The sequence below is a fragment of the Gymnodraco acuticeps genome, unplaced genomic scaffold (assembly GCF_902827175.1).
Source record: "Gymnodraco acuticeps unplaced genomic scaffold, fGymAcu1.1, whole genome shotgun sequence".
NCBI lineage: Eukaryota > Metazoa > Chordata > Actinopteri > Perciformes > Bathydraconidae > Gymnodraco > Gymnodraco acuticeps.
The window spans coordinates 663,591-680,897 of record NW_022989979.1 but is presented as its reverse complement, the minus strand read 5'-3'; the positions used below and the strand labels follow the sequence as shown (position 1 = coordinate 680,897).

The 17,307-nt window shown below is 41.3% G+C and overlaps 1 protein-coding gene across 1 annotated transcript; it reads right to left on the bottom strand.

The window, feature by feature from the left end:
• Positions 1–22: 22 nt before the first annotated feature.
• wdr19 (WD repeat domain 19) lies at positions 23–15,403 on the bottom strand. The gene is given in 37 exon segments (XM_034211560.1): positions 23–342; positions 821–897; positions 991–1,114; positions 1,228–1,378; positions 1,491–1,572; positions 2,773–2,897; positions 2,978–3,074; positions 3,555–3,632; positions 3,719–3,787; positions 4,263–4,372; positions 4,542–4,666; positions 5,268–5,414; positions 5,499–5,582; positions 5,660–5,742; positions 6,910–7,056; positions 7,775–7,832; positions 7,908–8,017; positions 8,142–8,252; positions 8,424–8,583; positions 9,028–9,241; positions 9,549–9,696; positions 9,839–9,994; positions 10,234–10,350; positions 10,470–10,576; positions 10,687–10,807; positions 10,947–11,003; positions 11,005–11,120; positions 11,211–11,281; positions 11,364–11,537; positions 11,636–11,748; positions 12,022–12,102; positions 12,302–12,417; positions 12,526–12,641; positions 12,839–12,964; positions 13,061–13,126; positions 13,227–13,318; positions 15,294–15,403. Coding segments are annotated over 37 exon segments (4,050 nt in total). The 5' UTR covers positions 15,300–15,403; the 3' UTR covers positions 23–227.
• Between the last annotated feature and the right edge of the window lie 1,904 nt (positions 15,404–17,307).

Below are 17,307 nucleotides of genomic sequence, written 5' to 3'. Positions count from 1 at the left end.
ACTCCAGGAAAAAATACGAACATTTCATTTAAATAAACAGCTTTCTTTATTTGATTTATTATTTTTCAGTTGTTAGCATATTAAGCATCTTTAAAAAATGTAACTACTCCTATGATTTTCACATACTAAAATCTGCTTACAATCCATCCAAAATATATATATCTGACATATTTAAACAAATACAAAAGGACAATACATCTATATACATGTGATGAGTTGATATGTTGTCACTGATCGAGGTCCTCGGCCTGCAGGTATTTGGAACAGTCAGTTATCTTCTTCACCTGTTTGACACTCAGAGCCTCGGAGCACATGGGACACGTCGTCTCCGTCTCCAGCAACCTGAACACAAAAATACATTCAGTATAGATGTGAGAGTGTGACGATGAGAAAAGTGGGAGATCGATACCCCTCATTTCACAAGTTAAATATGAAGTTACAGCAAGGAATGCACTGTGAGCCTGGCCTGCCAGCACATCTAATAAACACAATATAATCTGTCGGTTTAAACTCTACGGAAACACGTGTCTGGTACAGTGACATCCTGGTATCACTCTTATCACTCTTAGCAGGAAAGCCAATAAGCGCATTTCCTAAAAAGCCCAACTAATTCTGAATTAGAAAAACGAAGGTGCCAGTGGAGCTCTAAACTAGCAAACTGCTACTGTCCAAGTTGATTTGAGAATCAGAAGGCCACTGTTTAAACCAGCTGATCCCTTTGGAAGATTTTATATTTAAAAAAGGTCTATGGAAAAAAAGAAGTGCCTAAACTGTCTGTATGGGTAGTAGCAAACTGAATATAAATGAAAGCATAACTTACAGAGTGAACTGAGAGTAGAGTGAGGGGAATTCACAGTGAGGACACACAGACCAGTCTTCTTTCAGCATATGACGACCCTGAGAAAACAGAAGGGTAAAGATATCAAAAGATACAAAACACAAGGGAAACTATTGGGGTGTTATGAACGAGTCAGTGGTTCTGTGTCGTACCGTGGAGATGCAGTAGGGCAGGTTGTTCTTGCAGGAGATGCAGAGCAGTTCGTTCTGCGGCAGCTGAGCGCCACAGAAGGGACAGGGGGTCGTCTCCTCCTCCAGCTCCGAGGTGTCGGGACGTCTGAGGTGAGGACGGATGTGCAGAGAGAGGACACGTGCAGGAAAGGAAGGGAGGTTAGAACAGAGCAGGGGGGGGGGAGTTTGACAGAACACAGGAGGTGTGAACATTCTCACCGAACCATGGCCTCGATCTTCTTCCTGTACTTGGAGTCGATCTCGTTCCTGTACTCCGGTCTCATCAGCATGGCGGCAAAGCTGAAGGCCGAGTTCTTCAGTCCGGCGCGGTGACACTCGATGACCGCTGACGTCAGAATGGGAACCACATCTACACACAAACACTGATTAGACCTCTGTTTGGATTTCTTTATGTTGGGGACATTTCAACTTGCTTTAGATTTGTTATCATGTGATTTGTAGAGTTCTCTGTGTGGACTCACGTGCGGGGAACTTGCTGATATTGTTGCTGACCCGGATGAGCATGCGAGCGCCTTTTAGGTGGTCCCCCCTCTTTACATGGATCTGCATAATAACACAATGTACAAAGTCAGAAACACAACAGTACCATTTTTTACAAAAGACGTTCTTGACATCCTACTGTATACTATATTATGTTGCCATAGTTTGTATGAGCTAATCTACTACTTCTAGAATACTCACATACTACACTATTATAAATTATTATGACAAATTATTTTTTTTAACTTTTTTACAACATAATATACAAAGACAGTCAACAGGAATGGATTGATGGGGTGGGGCTTATGAGTGGACAGAGGTGAAGATATGAGTTTTGAGGTGGGTCTGGAAGAGTGTGAGGGACTCCGAATCACTAGACACTAGTGATGGCAAGATGAAGCTTTGAAGCCAATTGGTTCGCAAAAGGGTTCATCTCACGAGGCTTCATCTGAGCACAAACCCCCCCTGCTGGTCAAAGTGTGTAAAACAGGCACATTATGACATCTCAACAGTGTGCTCAATCTCATACCGAGTTCCCAATGAGTAAAGCCTTAGAATAACTCTAAACAACGAACATAAAATCATATTTTCATGTTAACAATATTGTATTTATTCCAATGATTGTGATTGAAAAGCCTAAGGAGGCTGGTAAACATTGCAAAGAGGGATTTGTATTCCTTAATAATATTGAAAAAGGCTGAGAAAGGCTAAACCATATCAAAGAATACATTTATTAACTACATTATCTCATTCATCTCATAAAAACAAAAGACACATTGACGAGTCATGGAACCAGGGACCCTGCGGTTGTGAGTCAACTGCTTTCCAGCTGAGCCACAGCCCACACACTGTCTACCTGAAACACTGCACGCTATTTATTCCTGTATTTATTTATGCTTGTATCTATTTATACTTATGACATGTTCCGACCTCTATATAAGAGGGTCTGAGCTCTCTTAATTCCATCGTGTCACCGGGCCCGGGTACAGGAGGGGTAATATGGTTCTTATTATACATCCATGGGTAATATGAGTTGTGGTTCAATCGCTTCCTGAAGCAGTCACGTGGTATCGACAGGCAGCGAGGCTTCGTTTGTCCTCGATGACGTCACTGGCCCAAAACGATACAAGCCTCGATACATGCTTCACAAAAAGCTTCGGGGATTACTCGACACACGCTCCGAAGCCTCGGCGCAATACGTAACATCACTACTAGACACCATGACGACAGTAAACATCGCTAACACACAGCAGGCGTTCTGACCTTGACCAGCAGGTAGGAGTGGAGGATCATCAGATTTGTGACCATCTCAGCAGGGATCTTAATCTTCTGGGCCTGCAGCTCCGTGTACATGCTGAACAGCACGTCATGGGCATTACGGTAGTTCCCTGGAGGAATAACATGTAGAAAAAAGAATGAGGATTGTAAATCTCACAGAATGTTATTGGTGCACAGTGTGAAGACGTGCCTGCACACTGCTCCTCTCTGGCGATGATGATGGCGGTGCGAGCGGCCTCTCTGAACAGCTGCAGCGCCATGTACAGGCGGAACAGATACTTGGCATCCTGGGAAGAGGAAAGAAAGGTCATCTAACCATCACCAGTTTAGTACACAGTGTCACTCAGGGATTGTTTTACACACATTGTATTCACAAGGGGCAACGTGGCAAAGGACACAAAACGGCTGCATTCAGAAGATGTGGATTTTGGGATAAAAAGATATAGAAGGATCTGGGTAAAGCTTTTATTTTAGTCTCGTCTTTTTTGGTCGACAATATGGCATTGTGTGATGTTGTCAAATGACGTTGGTGCTGTCTCGCTGTTCATTCCAGTGACGGAAAAAGTTGTTGACAAAAACATCCAGTTTTTCCATTAACTGTTGCAGTGTGTGTAAAAATATGAACCCAAAAACAAATGAAGAGACACTTCACACACCAGACGAGGAGTAGGAGAGACATGGAGAGGGAGAATTGGCTATGATTTTAAAAAGGGAAGTCACAGCCGTTGACACACATGCAATGGAGACGGCAATGGAGTGTTCTTTACCTTGGGCATACCGTCACTTTCTCCCATCAGGTAATCTATCAGCTGATTGGTCAGAGAACTGTCCCTGGCCTGACCCACCTGAAACCCACATCAAAACAATGAACAAACTGTTGACATTATTCTGTACATGCAGTGTGATGCTCAGTGAGACACACTGCTCTCACCGTCTCTATGGCCATCTCCACAGCCAGGTTGTCATCCGTGTTGGGACACTTCAGGAAGTGCTTCAGGGCCTGGGACGCAGAGAGAAAACATTTATGCTACTTTATTCTCCACTCGTCTCAGAGGTTCATATTGTTCTTTTTACTCCACAGCTCTACTTCCTGTCCGGAGAAAGCCATGTATCTCCAGATGTGATGATGGTGTGATTGTGATAAACTGAAGGATAATGTTTTCATGATGGTGTTTTAGAATATGATGCATTGCTTTACATTAAACTTCCCAACTTAAAAACAGCATAACCAACATCAACAGCCATAAATGCAACATACATAATAAAACAGCAGTGATAATAATTCAAAAACACCTTCAATAATAGGAAAACACCTATGTTTATATATTCTATATATATTCTATTCTTTTACTGATCCATTCTGCTGATAATACAGTAAAGTACCTTCACTGAAGTCACAGTGTGGTATGTAGTAAAGAATCTGCATAATTCCTCCACCACAGAAAAACGAAATCAAAATCGAGGAGGGTTCTCACTCTGCTGTACTGGCCACACTTCTGGAAGAACTTTCCGGCCTGCAGGTGTTTCTTCTCTCCCTCGAAGTAGAGCGCGATGCTCTGGTAGTCCTCCTGCGTGGCCTCAGGACCTGACGAACACACCGCAGCAGTCAAGCTTTAAGATTCAACTTATAGACAGTTTTATTGGACCTAGTGGTAAAACATTATTAGCAAATACTGCAACAGGAAATAACATAAGACCCATTCAGCTATAGAATAGTCTGTATGTTCTATACAAACATTCACACAGTGACGTACCAATGATGTCGGCGTAGACCTCCATCTGCCCGTGCTGCTGGGCCAATTGGAAAGCTTCGTCGTTGCACTGAGACAGAACCAGGAAGTGGATGGCTGAGCCGTAGTCGTTCAACCCCAGGAAGAACCTGAGACACACAAAAAGAAGCAAAGGGAAAGGATTTGGACATGAAACACAAAGTTAAGAAATCACGCCACAGAAATCTAGTTAGCAACGACACTGATCACTAATCAGTGAAGAAATGTAAAATCTGCTCATACCAGCTTTTCAAATGAGATGCATCTTGTCTGTTTTAATTCATTGTAAATAGTTATGTTAAAGTGGATGAGTCTTAGACTTTGGTGGGATAAACACATTTCCTAAATGTAACAGTTAATCAAAAACAAATCTGCAGAGGAAATAAATGAAAGAGTGCTTGTCAAATGGTAGACAATTCAATGCTTATAATTCCAATTTGGGTAATAAGTCATTAGTTGAACTGCCATACTAATAATTAAAAAGAGTCACAGATCATGTTAGCAACACATGTGTGAAAACATGTTATAAAGCATATCTAGGGAACCAGGAGACTAAATAAGGAGGGGGATCATTAACAATGTAATAATATTAAAAACAAATTAAGTTAATGAAACCAAAGGTTACTAGTACTCTCTACTGTGACGATAAGTAAAGTACAAAACTACTTGGCTGTGGTTGTTTGTAGACACCTCTGCTCTTGTGTGTCCTACCTGGCCACCATCTTGGCTCCATCGATGCTCTGCGTCTCCCTGACGATGCGGACAGCCTCCTCGGGGTTGTTCAGGTGGTCGAGCAGCACGCGGATCACGTTGTCCCAGTCCTTGGCGCTCTCATAGGCCTGTGCTGCGTCTTTGTACCTGGTGCACAGATTACACATTACACCTGCTCCTCCTTTAATGACATCATATCTCCAAGGTGACGCAGATTCACTAAGAACCTACTTGCCGTCCGCCTCCTTGGCCTTGGCGTACTGCAGGTGGATCTTAGGAGAGGAGACATGTTGGAGCAGCTCGCCCACCTTCGCCCTGTGTGCCAAAGAAGAATAAAGTGAACTTGTACAAAGAAGGATAAAGTTCCAGGAGGGTGTTGGTGTTGGTCTCACCAGTTCTTGCAACGAATGTAGACCGAGGCAGCTTTGTCATAATATTGTCCTTTTTCATAGAGCTGAGCAGCTTCAGAGAATTGCTGTAAAAGAGATTCATGAGATTTTATTTGTCACATACTTAGACATGATCTGACGCTCAGAAACATGCAACACTGCTCTAGAAACACACACGATGAAACACAAACATATCAGATCACTGTAGGTCACAGTAACCTACTGTATGATATTGTTTTTAAAAAAACATATAATAATAATGATAATAATGATACATGTTATTTATATAGCGTTTTTCCTGATGCTCAAAGCGCTTTACAAGCAAGTAAAGAAGAAAAAATAACAACAAAGTAAAAAGTGCTAAGCTAGGTGGAATAGGGGCGAGGGGGGTTAGAAAGAGTGAAAAGGTGAGTCTAGAGGGATGTTTTGAATGAGTGTTGGTAGATCGGATGTGGCTGGGGAGAGAGAGAGAGAGAGAGAGAGAGAGAGAGAGAGAGAGAGAGAGAGAGAGAGAGAGAGAGAGAGAGAGATAGAGAGAGAGAGAGAGAGAGAGAGAGAGAGAGAGAGAGAGAGAGAGAGAGAGAGAGAGATAGAGAGATAGAGAGAGAGAGAGAGAGAGAGAGAGAGAGAGAGAGAGCTTTGAAAGTGAATAGTAAGTGTTGGGAAATATTTTCCAAGGCCCATAACCTTGACCCAGTTTATCAGTTCAAACTGTCCTGACTGAGCACACGCACCTGTAACCTTGGCTGCTGTTCCTGCCTGTTGGCGTCAGCTGATAGAGGTGTTATGATTCTATCTTGTTATGCACAATATTGATTATTCTCTCTGAACTAGCTAAATACACGGGTCTGGGGTAGAGTTCTTCAGAATTGACGTGGCAACTCGACCGTGAAGTCAGAACCTCTGGCTCTTGGACTTGTGATGTGAATCCTCTGGCCGAAGCTCCTAAATAAACCCATCAGTGTTTGACATCAAAGCTCCAGCTCTCCCCGTGTCTCCTTCCTGAGTCGGTGACTCCTCCTGCATTGCTACACAGAAGTTTCCCCCACGGTAAGATTTTAAAGTCAATGAGGTGTTTGATGGGGAGCTAGTGGAGGTCATGGAGGATAGGGGTGATGTGGTCGGAGCGTCGGGGGGAGGTGAGCATGCAGGCAGCTGAGTTTTGGACATATTGAAGTTTTTTGAGGATGTATGCGGGTGAACCATAAAGAATGCTGTTGCATAGTTCTAAAGAGGAAAGGCTGCCTCTCTACCTTCATGCTCTCCAGGATGGCTCCACATTCCTTCTTCAGCACTCTGCTCGGGTGCTGGATGGCCTGAGCGGCTCCTCTCCGGATGTCCCCCATCCTGATGGACATCCTGGCGACGCCGGCTTTACACGCCTCGTCATGCTCCTGGAACTGCTCCGCCAGAGGAGTATTTTGACCATGTATTAAATAAATATAATACAATATGATGGTGCTTTTTTATGAAGTATGAAAAAACAGAAACCTTGAATGGGCAAATAGGCGGATAGTCAACTGTGAATAAAGTAGCTTTTTTGCAAACAAAATGTAAGTGCAGAGTCATAATTCTTTTATTTTTTTATTTAACCAGATAAAAGCATTGAGATAGAATCTCATTTGCAATGCTGACCTGGCCAAGAAGGCAGCAACGTTACACATAACACATAACACAAACATATAAAATACATTTTCAAATGGGATTAGGGGCTCTGTCGGAGTTAATTCAAAGAAAGTTCAATTGAAATGATTTCACACCATTACTCAGACTGGAACCTTAATGTATTCTTTGGAAAAAACGCTCTATACTCTCTGTGTTATTCTTAACTAGGGAGCGTCACACCATAAACATGGATTTCCCATGCCATTGAATGAACATAATAAATCATTTTGTATCCCTAAAAAGCTGAAATGTATCATCAGTTACATCAGTACAAATCTGTTTTTCTACAGTATCTTGTTATCATAACAGCGTTAACAAAAAGCTAACCAGCTAGTTAGGTCACATGTTGTATAGATAGGACAAATCTCAAATGTCAACAGAAAAAGCAAAAGGTTTAAAACGTGTGTTGCTGTTATCTTTGCAGGAAGCTGAGATTAAATATATCGCACTTACCTTATTATTCTGGGTCATGCCTTTTTCATAGTGTGCTAGAGCGTTCACATAGTCACCGCTACAAAGAGAGAAAGAGAGCGGTTAATACAGTGTAGATAGATCAGATGGTGTGTGTGTGTGTGTGTGTACTCACATGAACTCCAGGTGGACAGCATATTCTTTGGAAATAAAGGGAATTTGGGCTTCTGCTAACCTCTTAGCTAACACAAGAGCGCTGTCCCAATGCAACAGGTCTCTCCTCATCTAAAAAAACACACACACGCACACTAATATTAATTCAATTTTTTACTGGATTAAAAGAAATAAGTAATAACTATTTGTCACATGTTCGCACACATGCACACATAAATAGTGTCTACGATTTTACCTCCAGGGCAACGATTGGGCAGCCTGAGGACAGATACAGGTCCTGGGCCAGGTTGTAGTCACCTAGAAACATGGCCAAATGTCCCGCCCTCAAATTCATGTCCTCTATGCCCTGGACAGAGAGAGGGGGGAAGGGGGGATGTATCAGATTTGTCAGCCTGAAACCGTGTCTGTCATTTAGAGGTTCCTCATGTCTGTGTGTGTATGTGTGTGTATGTGTGTGTGTGTGTGTGTGTGTGTGTGTGTGTGTGTGTGTGTGTGTGTATGTATGTATGTGTGTTACCTGGATGCCCTGCAGGGACAGCACCATGCCCACATTGCCACTCATGCGGTACACCTGGATGGCGAGCTCCACCTCCATGTGGACCAGACAGGCTCCGCCCACCTCCGCCCAGTCTGTGCTGCTGCCTGACGACTGACACAGACCCCGGGCTTCATGGAACCTGCACAGGAACACACACACACACACACACACACACACACACACACACACACACACACACACACACACACACACACACACACACACACACACACACACACACACACACACACACACACACACACACACACACACACACACACACACACACACACACACACACACACACACACACACACACACACACACACACACACACACACACACACACACACAATATCTTATAGTGTCTAAAGATGTAAAAACCTATCTTTCTGTTCTACATTGGAGTTGTTAAATACAGTTGTCTTTATATTGTTAGTGAACCCACATGTACCCTTAACGGCATCTAACCAAAACCACAGAAAAAAAAGCCATATTTGACTGAAAACCAAATATACTTCCAACTGACACTTATATCAAATATAACACATCAAACATGGTCAGTATCTCCAACATGGCCGACCTCTTGAGCTTCAGCGCCTGGGCGACCTGCTTGCTGAGCTCCGGCGGTGAGTCCGTTGCGGTGCCGGTTGAATTCTTGAGGAAGGAGTGTGTGCTCAGAGTGACTTCACTGGTCTTGCCGCTCGCTGTCTGACATGTCAGGTCCCCGTTGTGCAAGAGCAAAGGCTTCTGGGAAAAGAGGAGTGCGGTGCTTCCCACCAACACCACCCGGGGGCCTGGGCAGACAGAGAGAGGCACGTTGGTTTTTCATTAAGTACTGATAGAATCTATAGATGATAGTATTTTGTTGATTTACATATTCAAATATTTGCTGTTCGTTTTGTAATTTTTGGGGGGAATTTCAAAGACAGCTCATACCTTTAGTCACTAATAAACTATGTAGCTAAAAATATTGTTGGTTCAAATGATTAAATCACCGAAAGTGAGAATAATATCAAGCTTATTTTTACTGCAGTTTTTTGGCTCAGACATTATTGTCCTCCAAGCACATCAGAGCAATGTGTGTGATGGTGGTGACCCTACCATATATGGTGGTTTTGTGCAGGGCGTAGGTGTAGACCTTGTCATCATCATACGCCACAAACACTCCTCTATCAGAGTGCCAGTTGTCCCACAGCACTCCAGTGATGGTGGGAGAGAAGTTTGGGAGCTCGAAGCAGGAGTCTGTGGCCTAGATTGGACACATACAGAGACATGGAATATAATACATATTTAAATACATATAATCCATGATATTTAGTCACTGCATATTTAAGTATCTAGTTTTATAAGCAGCCAAAGTGCCATAGATGTAAGTTACCATATGTACTAACATTTGAAGGAGAGAGCAGGAAGCCACCGTTCTTGTCGTCGATGAAAACCAGCCGTGTGCCATTTAGGTCAGGGAACACTTTCCTCACACCAACCGAGTGGGTGTAGCTGCTCACAGTCTCCCAGTCCTCCACCAAGACACACACCACATTACCTGACTGACAAACAGATAACACCCGTTAGAAAAGGAGAGGCGGGGGTTGAGGGAGGGGAATAATAAAAGGAAAAGTGCAAAGTCAGACTTCTATTCGTTACTTGCTGAGAAACCTAATTTCAATGTGGCTTTAAGAGACATTTGTAGCTTACATTAATAAGCCAAAGGAAAGTCTACAAAATAGTACTTCTGCTAGAATACATTTGAGTTGGCAGACGGAGGGGAGGATAAGCTGGGCCTTACATCAGTGCCGTAGTAGAGGAAGTCAGCGGTGAGTGCGTGGCAAAGGATCCGCCCTTTTCTGTCGTCGTCTGGAAACAACTTCATCTGTTTCTTCTCCTCCTGATCTTTGCCTTCAATCTAAACATAATACACACTGAGTATATGTAGAAAAGTCACACTATAAACAGTAAACGGGAAAGCCTGCTCAATGAAGGAGGATTGCTGGTGATAAAAAGAGAAGCCGAGCACTGACTCACCATGTGCAGCTGCACTTTGCCCTCAAACAGCGCTGCAGCGTAGTAAGAGTTAAGGCACATGCTTGCTATCGTCCCCAAATACTCAATGTCCTTCAACTTTTTAAAACCTGAGTGAGAAACAAAACTGTTAAGCCATACGTATTCATCTAATGATATAAGTTTATACAAATAATAATATGTTTATGAATTAACATGGTTTTTCTTGGTTAACACACACCAGGCTTGTGGTCTATCAAGTCGTAAAACCAGGCTCTGTTGTTCATCCCCACGGCCACATGGTACGGTCCCAGCGCAATAAAGGTAGGCTCTACTTCCACTTCTATAGTCACAGGACTCTCCTGAAAAGCAAAAGGCATCAACGAGGGATTGAAGGTGGTTTGTAATTGCAGAGCAACTAGGGATAGATATATCTCTCTAAACCAGACACGAGAAAATAACATGGTGTGAGCAGAGGTTTAAAGTAATACTGTTTCTCACCCCCTCCACCTGGTTGGACACAGTGACCTCCAGCAGCGAGGTGAGGTACGCCAGCCGGGGTCCCAAAGCTGCTGCCCAGGATCGGCAGCTTGGTGAGGAAGACATGCAGCGTCCCTTTCTGAGTGGAGACCGCCAACAGCTGCCCGTCGTCTGTCCAGTTCAGCTGGTCCAGACCTGGAGGAGGAGAGAGAGCATAAAGAAGTGTGTGGTGGTGCCTTCAAGACCACCCTTTGAAAGTGTGGCAGAAAAAGAGCATTGTCTCACCTTTAGTCTCATCATCCAGCTGCACTACATTGCTGATGTCCTTGAAATCAGACAAGTCGTGGATCTTAATGCTGCAACAGAAAGCAAAAGGCTTTAGTTGTTGTTCACTTTACAAACACAGTTCTGGTGTTTATCTTGAAAGCCAGTGTGTACCTGTTGTCCCCGCAGGAGGCAGCCTTGTTTAAAGCTGTTGAGATGGCCACACTGTTGAGACTTTCTTTATGGTTGTGAGCCTGGCAGAGCTCATGACCAATCTCCCTGATGTGCGTGGAGATAACCACAAAGTACCCATGGGAGAAGCCGATCAGTATATACCCATCCCCATACCTGGAGAGACGCACAGAGGAAGAGAAGTGACTTATACACATATCTCACTGACATGATGAACAACCAGTGTTTTGTTAGTGTGTGTTCATGTGCAGTACCAGCGGTAGGACACAATGTTTCCATAGTGACGCTGGAAGGTCAAGTCTATCCGGTTGTCAGGGTCGTGGATATTGAAGAGCATCAGTATTTTCTTGTCCACAGACAAACTCACCTGAAAAGTCAAGAAAGGTAAAAATATGCCATAAAGTAAAACTCAAACAATGACATTTTAAATATATTGCTATATTGTGTACATTTTGCTTCAATAGGTTTTTACAGTTAAAACACATCGGCAATGGTGGATATTATGACCAAAGCAAACAAGTGATTCTTAAGCTCAAGACACTAATATGAAAACATGTTTTATAAATGTAATTTAAAAATGATTCAGAAGATCGTGGATAATTAAAGTTAGTGAGAAAGTGGAGAAGAAACCTAGACTTACGGTGTTCTCTCCTTGACCGGATCTTTCATCCGTCTTCATCACTGAAAAGGTCATCTCAGCAGGCTCACCGTGCAGTGATGCCTGGGGAAAATAACATAACATTTGTGCTTACAATGGGGATGGCATCCCAACATGACCCCACTCAAAGACCTGACTGATGACACTAACAGTGAAATGGCAATAATCTGATGTAAAACCACGTCGTTTCATGGCCTCGGCGAAGCTAACACATTTGTCTTGCCTGTGTTTTAAGATAAGATAAGATGTACTTTATGGCTACCTGTCTGATGGTGTCCCCCTCATGATTGCTGATGCTCAGAGTGTTGTCCTCACTTCCCAGAGCCAGGAGATTCTGATTGTTCCAGCACCCACAAGTGATTTTCTTTGTGTGTTTACCTGGTATTTGTGGTGGGAGAAGGAGATAAACAATTATAGAAGAGAATGAAAACTAACAAAACTATAAGCAAGAATCTGTGTGTGCATTTGTGTTTAGTTGTATATTACCGAGTACAGGGATCTTGCGTGAGGTCTGCTGATTGTAAATCAATAGATTTCCTTTCACTGTCCCAACTGCTAACAGTGGGCCAGTCTTAGACCACAAGATAAAGGACATCTGATCTCTGTTGAAAGCAAAAGCAGCAGGAAGCATACTCAGGGTTTAAGAAGTGATTAACAATTATTTCAAAGCCGCTTTCCTCCAAAAATAATGAGTCGCTTTTGAGCGAAATGAGCTGGAATGATTAATGCTTTAACAGTGGCATTGGATTTTCAGAGGATTAAGCCAATGCTAATTTCTCTCTCTGGGGGAAGGCCATACCTCATTCCGCTGTCTATGTGGGAGGTTTTATTGACGCTGGCATCCCAGAAGTAGATGGAGCTGGATTTTGCAACTATCACTGCCAAAATGTCCCCATCTTTATCCCAGTCCATCCCCACACAGCGCCTAAGGGAGAGGGAGGTGGGTACAAGGATGAAAGGAACTTACTGTCAAACAGCAAGGGATTACGATCTGAGCTAAAAGTAATGTTCTCACACTTACCCTGGTATGCTGAGTTCTGTCCACTGGTGTCCATGTCTATCAAATATTTTCACTGAATTGTCCTGCCTGTATGATTAGAAATACCATGCACATTTTAGGTACTCTGCTATCATGACTTATATAAAGAGAAGTATATCATCACGCACGTGTGTTGTTTATTACTCACCCTGCAACAGCAATATAATTCCCAAGGCTTTTCTGCCACTTATACAGAAGGTTAGAACCCGCCCAGGCTTTATCAGCGAGGATGAAAACGCTCTGTCACACAAGGATTAGTTTGTTTTATTCGGAAAAAGGCATACAAATAACAGAAATTAAAGTAGCAAATGCAGTGTTCTACATCAGTGTTTCTCAAACTTTTTCATACCAAGGACCACTTAACCAATAAAAAAACACTCGCGGACCACCTAACTCCACAAATATCCAAAAACACATCGTTTTTTACAAATCGCCTGAAAATTGTACAAACAAGTGGCAACATGTGTGATGAAGGTGCTTATCTGGGCTATATCATGCAATCGAAAGTTAAACTTAAGCTTGTTCCATTGCGGAGATATTCCCGCGAGAGTGCGAACAACTTAAATAAATGTATTTATTTCAAATGTGAAATGTTACCAATATACTCACGGACCACTAGGGGGCGCTCACGGACCACCAGTGGTCCGCGGACCACACTTTGAGAAGCACTGTAACATGAACCTTTGAAAAAATGTCAAACTCAGGAATAGTTTACAATCATCATAAAAAGATGATAGGACACATCGTTTAAAAGATAATTGAATGTGCGCGATGACTGTTCACTGGGTACAGCAGCACTGAAATATAAAAAGGTTTTAATCAAACGTCATATACACCAGTAAGAATATTTGTGTACATAAACTGTCAAAACAAGTTAGATAGAAAGTGTTGGGCTATAGGGAATGCATACATCCTAAACATGTGATAGAACACATCTAAATCACCATATTTTTCATGACTATTTTTGAATGCACTTTCTGTGTTTTGAATGGGTCACTCCACATCATTTACATGATACAAGCAATCTTAGTTTGGGCTCACAGGCAGCAACTTCTGACAGCCTCTCTTGGTCCAAGACTATAAAAGTGCAAAAGCTGAAGAATCACTATTTTTACCACTTTTGTATGCTTATTAAATAGCCTCAGTGCTTATATAAAAGTGATGTGTTCCAAGCATGACAGTGATATCATCACCCTTTACCAAAGCTATTTGTCATCTGCAACAGGTGAACATTAAAACGTATAGATCTACACGAGTTTCAACGTTATAAACATATGCAGACATATGTATTACAAACATACAGCTCTGGGAAAATTAGACCACTGATTATTCCTCAATGTCTACATGTATGACAGTCATCCATTCCAGTGTCTGTTGAATTTTAAATAATAAAACCAGAGAAACTGATCATTCTGCAGTGATCTGTTATTTGTTTCCAGAGCTGTATGATTCTTTGCTGAGACATAAACTCTTACTAAAAGTGGTGAAATTAGACTACTATAAGTTTTGAACTCCAGAACAATTTTGTTGTATTTGTAATAGAAGATATTTTGGACGCCGATATCATACTGCTCTACATAACCTTTGCCATTCTGCATAATGACAGCTTTTTCCTTTGATACTTTTAAGTATATTTGGATGCTAATACTTTTTTTACAATGCAGTAAAACGTTCATTCACTTTTGCTAGATTTCTGCTTTGTTTCCCTTATTTGTAATTGTATGGTCATTATATGAAGTTAACAAAGAAAACCTATAATATAAACTGGGCATACAAAGAGACAGTGGCTCCCAAAGCAACATTGAACTTAGTTATGTAAATACTATAAGACACAACTTACTCTGGGTTATGATTATTGTGCTCATTATTACTAACTTAGCACCATGCTTAAATATTGTTTTGATCTTAGTGAATATCTCAATGTTACCCTGACATTTGGTATACATAGTTCTATAATGAGTTAGTTGCACCTAGAAACGCAATAAGTTGGTAGTTGGTTTGCTATCGCCAACAAAATAGCTGGTTTAGCTAACGAGTTAACTTTGTCCAATGTACACCGACCACACAACAGTAACTTAGCTGCCTAATTAACGCTAACGTTAGCAAGTAGCTCTGTTAGCTAGCCGTCTGAAGCCGTTCCTGTGCTCAAACTCAAGCCTGAAATCCTAAAAACCGATGTAATGCTATCACTTTACATGGCTTGGCTGGTACCCACCTTCATCTTGATGGCGTTTAATCAGTTACACTTTTAATCGATGGTTACTGTAAAAAATAACATCCTCGACACTGTTGTGTGTATCCCACAATGCTTCACTCTGAAGCGTCTGCAGAAGCTACGGCGATGTCATAGCAACAACCGTTAGCCAATGGGGGGCCTCTAAAGCAGAGCTGGGTGAACATGTACTGCTTTTTGTTTAAAATATTGATATAGCATAATATGAGTTGTGTTAGATAATATACGAGTTTTAATATTGAAGAAACGTTATATTTTAATCTTGTACTGTAATTCATTTTACATTCTGTCTTTAGCTCATCATATACTATTTGACATACATAGTTTCCTTCGAACCATCTTTACCTGCACATTGGTCATTTGCAACATTATCTTGCACTATTTTTTATTTCTGTTCCGTTTGTTCTTGCACTATTTTTGTAATGTTTTATTGATTATGTCTTATATATTTATGACATTGAATCTTCAACTTTTTTACTTATAATAATAATAATAATAATGCATTCTATTTATGAGCGCCTTTCAAAGCTATCAAGGACACCTTACAGAGGATGATTAAAAACAAGCAACAAAGAAGGTCAAACAGTAATTCGAGACTTAAAAAACAAAGTCTTAAAAACAACAATCAGTTTAGAGGAATTATGATATAGAATACGCCAGATTAAAAAGGTGGGTTTTCAGGCAGGATTTGAAGGTTGAGATATATATATATAGCCTACTCCACTACATTCATCAGACAGCCTTTATAATGAGTTAAAAAAGCTAGCCTATTAATTGTTGATTGCTAAGTATTAACCTTTACTCTAATAAAGTCTTATTTTGTTGTTTTTAAAGTCTGTTCATGTTTATTGTTTTTTTACCTGTATTTTGTCCATACTTTTCTTATTCATTTATCATGTGACATTTTAAGATTGATTGTTGTCGGGCTATATTCATAGGATGAAATTCAAATCTCAGAATATGCCTTTTACACAGAAGACATATTGAAATGCTATATTTAGAGGTTTGGTTTTATGATCCTGCAATCCTATACTGGATAAGGTATTTAATGCATATTACCCATAAATGTAATGTATATTATTATTTAAATAGCCATTCTGCCTCAAAAACGTATGCCTAAATACTTTCACTTCCAAGTATATTTTAATGCAAATGATTTTGTACTTCAGTAAATTCTGTGACAGTGTGCTTACACCCCATATCCAGTAGACGGCAAACTCGCACAACTTCTAGGACCTTACCATCCCACTGTCACATTGTCTCTGACATCTGCTCTGTCCCTTCTAATCTTTTGATAGAAGGCTATAAGCAATCAATAATGCTCTTTGAAAGAGAGGATACACCATCTGCTGCTTCTCTAACTCTTTACTGAGCAGGCTCACTGTACTTTCATTCATCTGAAATACATCATGCTGCTTCTTCTCTTGGGTTATTTCATTATTGATGAAAGGCAGAGGAAACACTCTGGTGATTCCGCACCCTCTTTACTTTCCCATGTATTGATGGAAGGGTGAGAGCCTATTTTAGCTCTATTAATGTGGGAGCTGAAATGAAATGCCAGCGGTGTGACACAAATAGTCCTCTCTGTTCTACAGCGAGCTGATGCAGACTTAGATCTCATTAAGATGCGCATAAGGGAGCCGATTTATGATTTCCAAGCAAAATGGTGAAATTAGAGCAGAGAAGAAAAAAAGAAACAGATTTGTTTTACTTTTGCCAGTAAGACAACGAGTAAGAGTGAATCAATGCTTTTGCAATATTCCTTTTTTGAACTACATTGTTATTAAATTCAATAATGAAAGATCAATTACATCAATGTAATACAAGCAATCCTGCAATGAGTCATACAAAGTATGTAATTTACAAAAATGCACTGTTGAGGTCAAACAGCTGCAGAGGAAATTAGCTTCTGATCGATTGCAGTTAATTAATCTCCTCCTTATTCCGTACAAATAAGCCCACAAGAATAGGCTTATGATTCAGTTGTGAAGTCGAA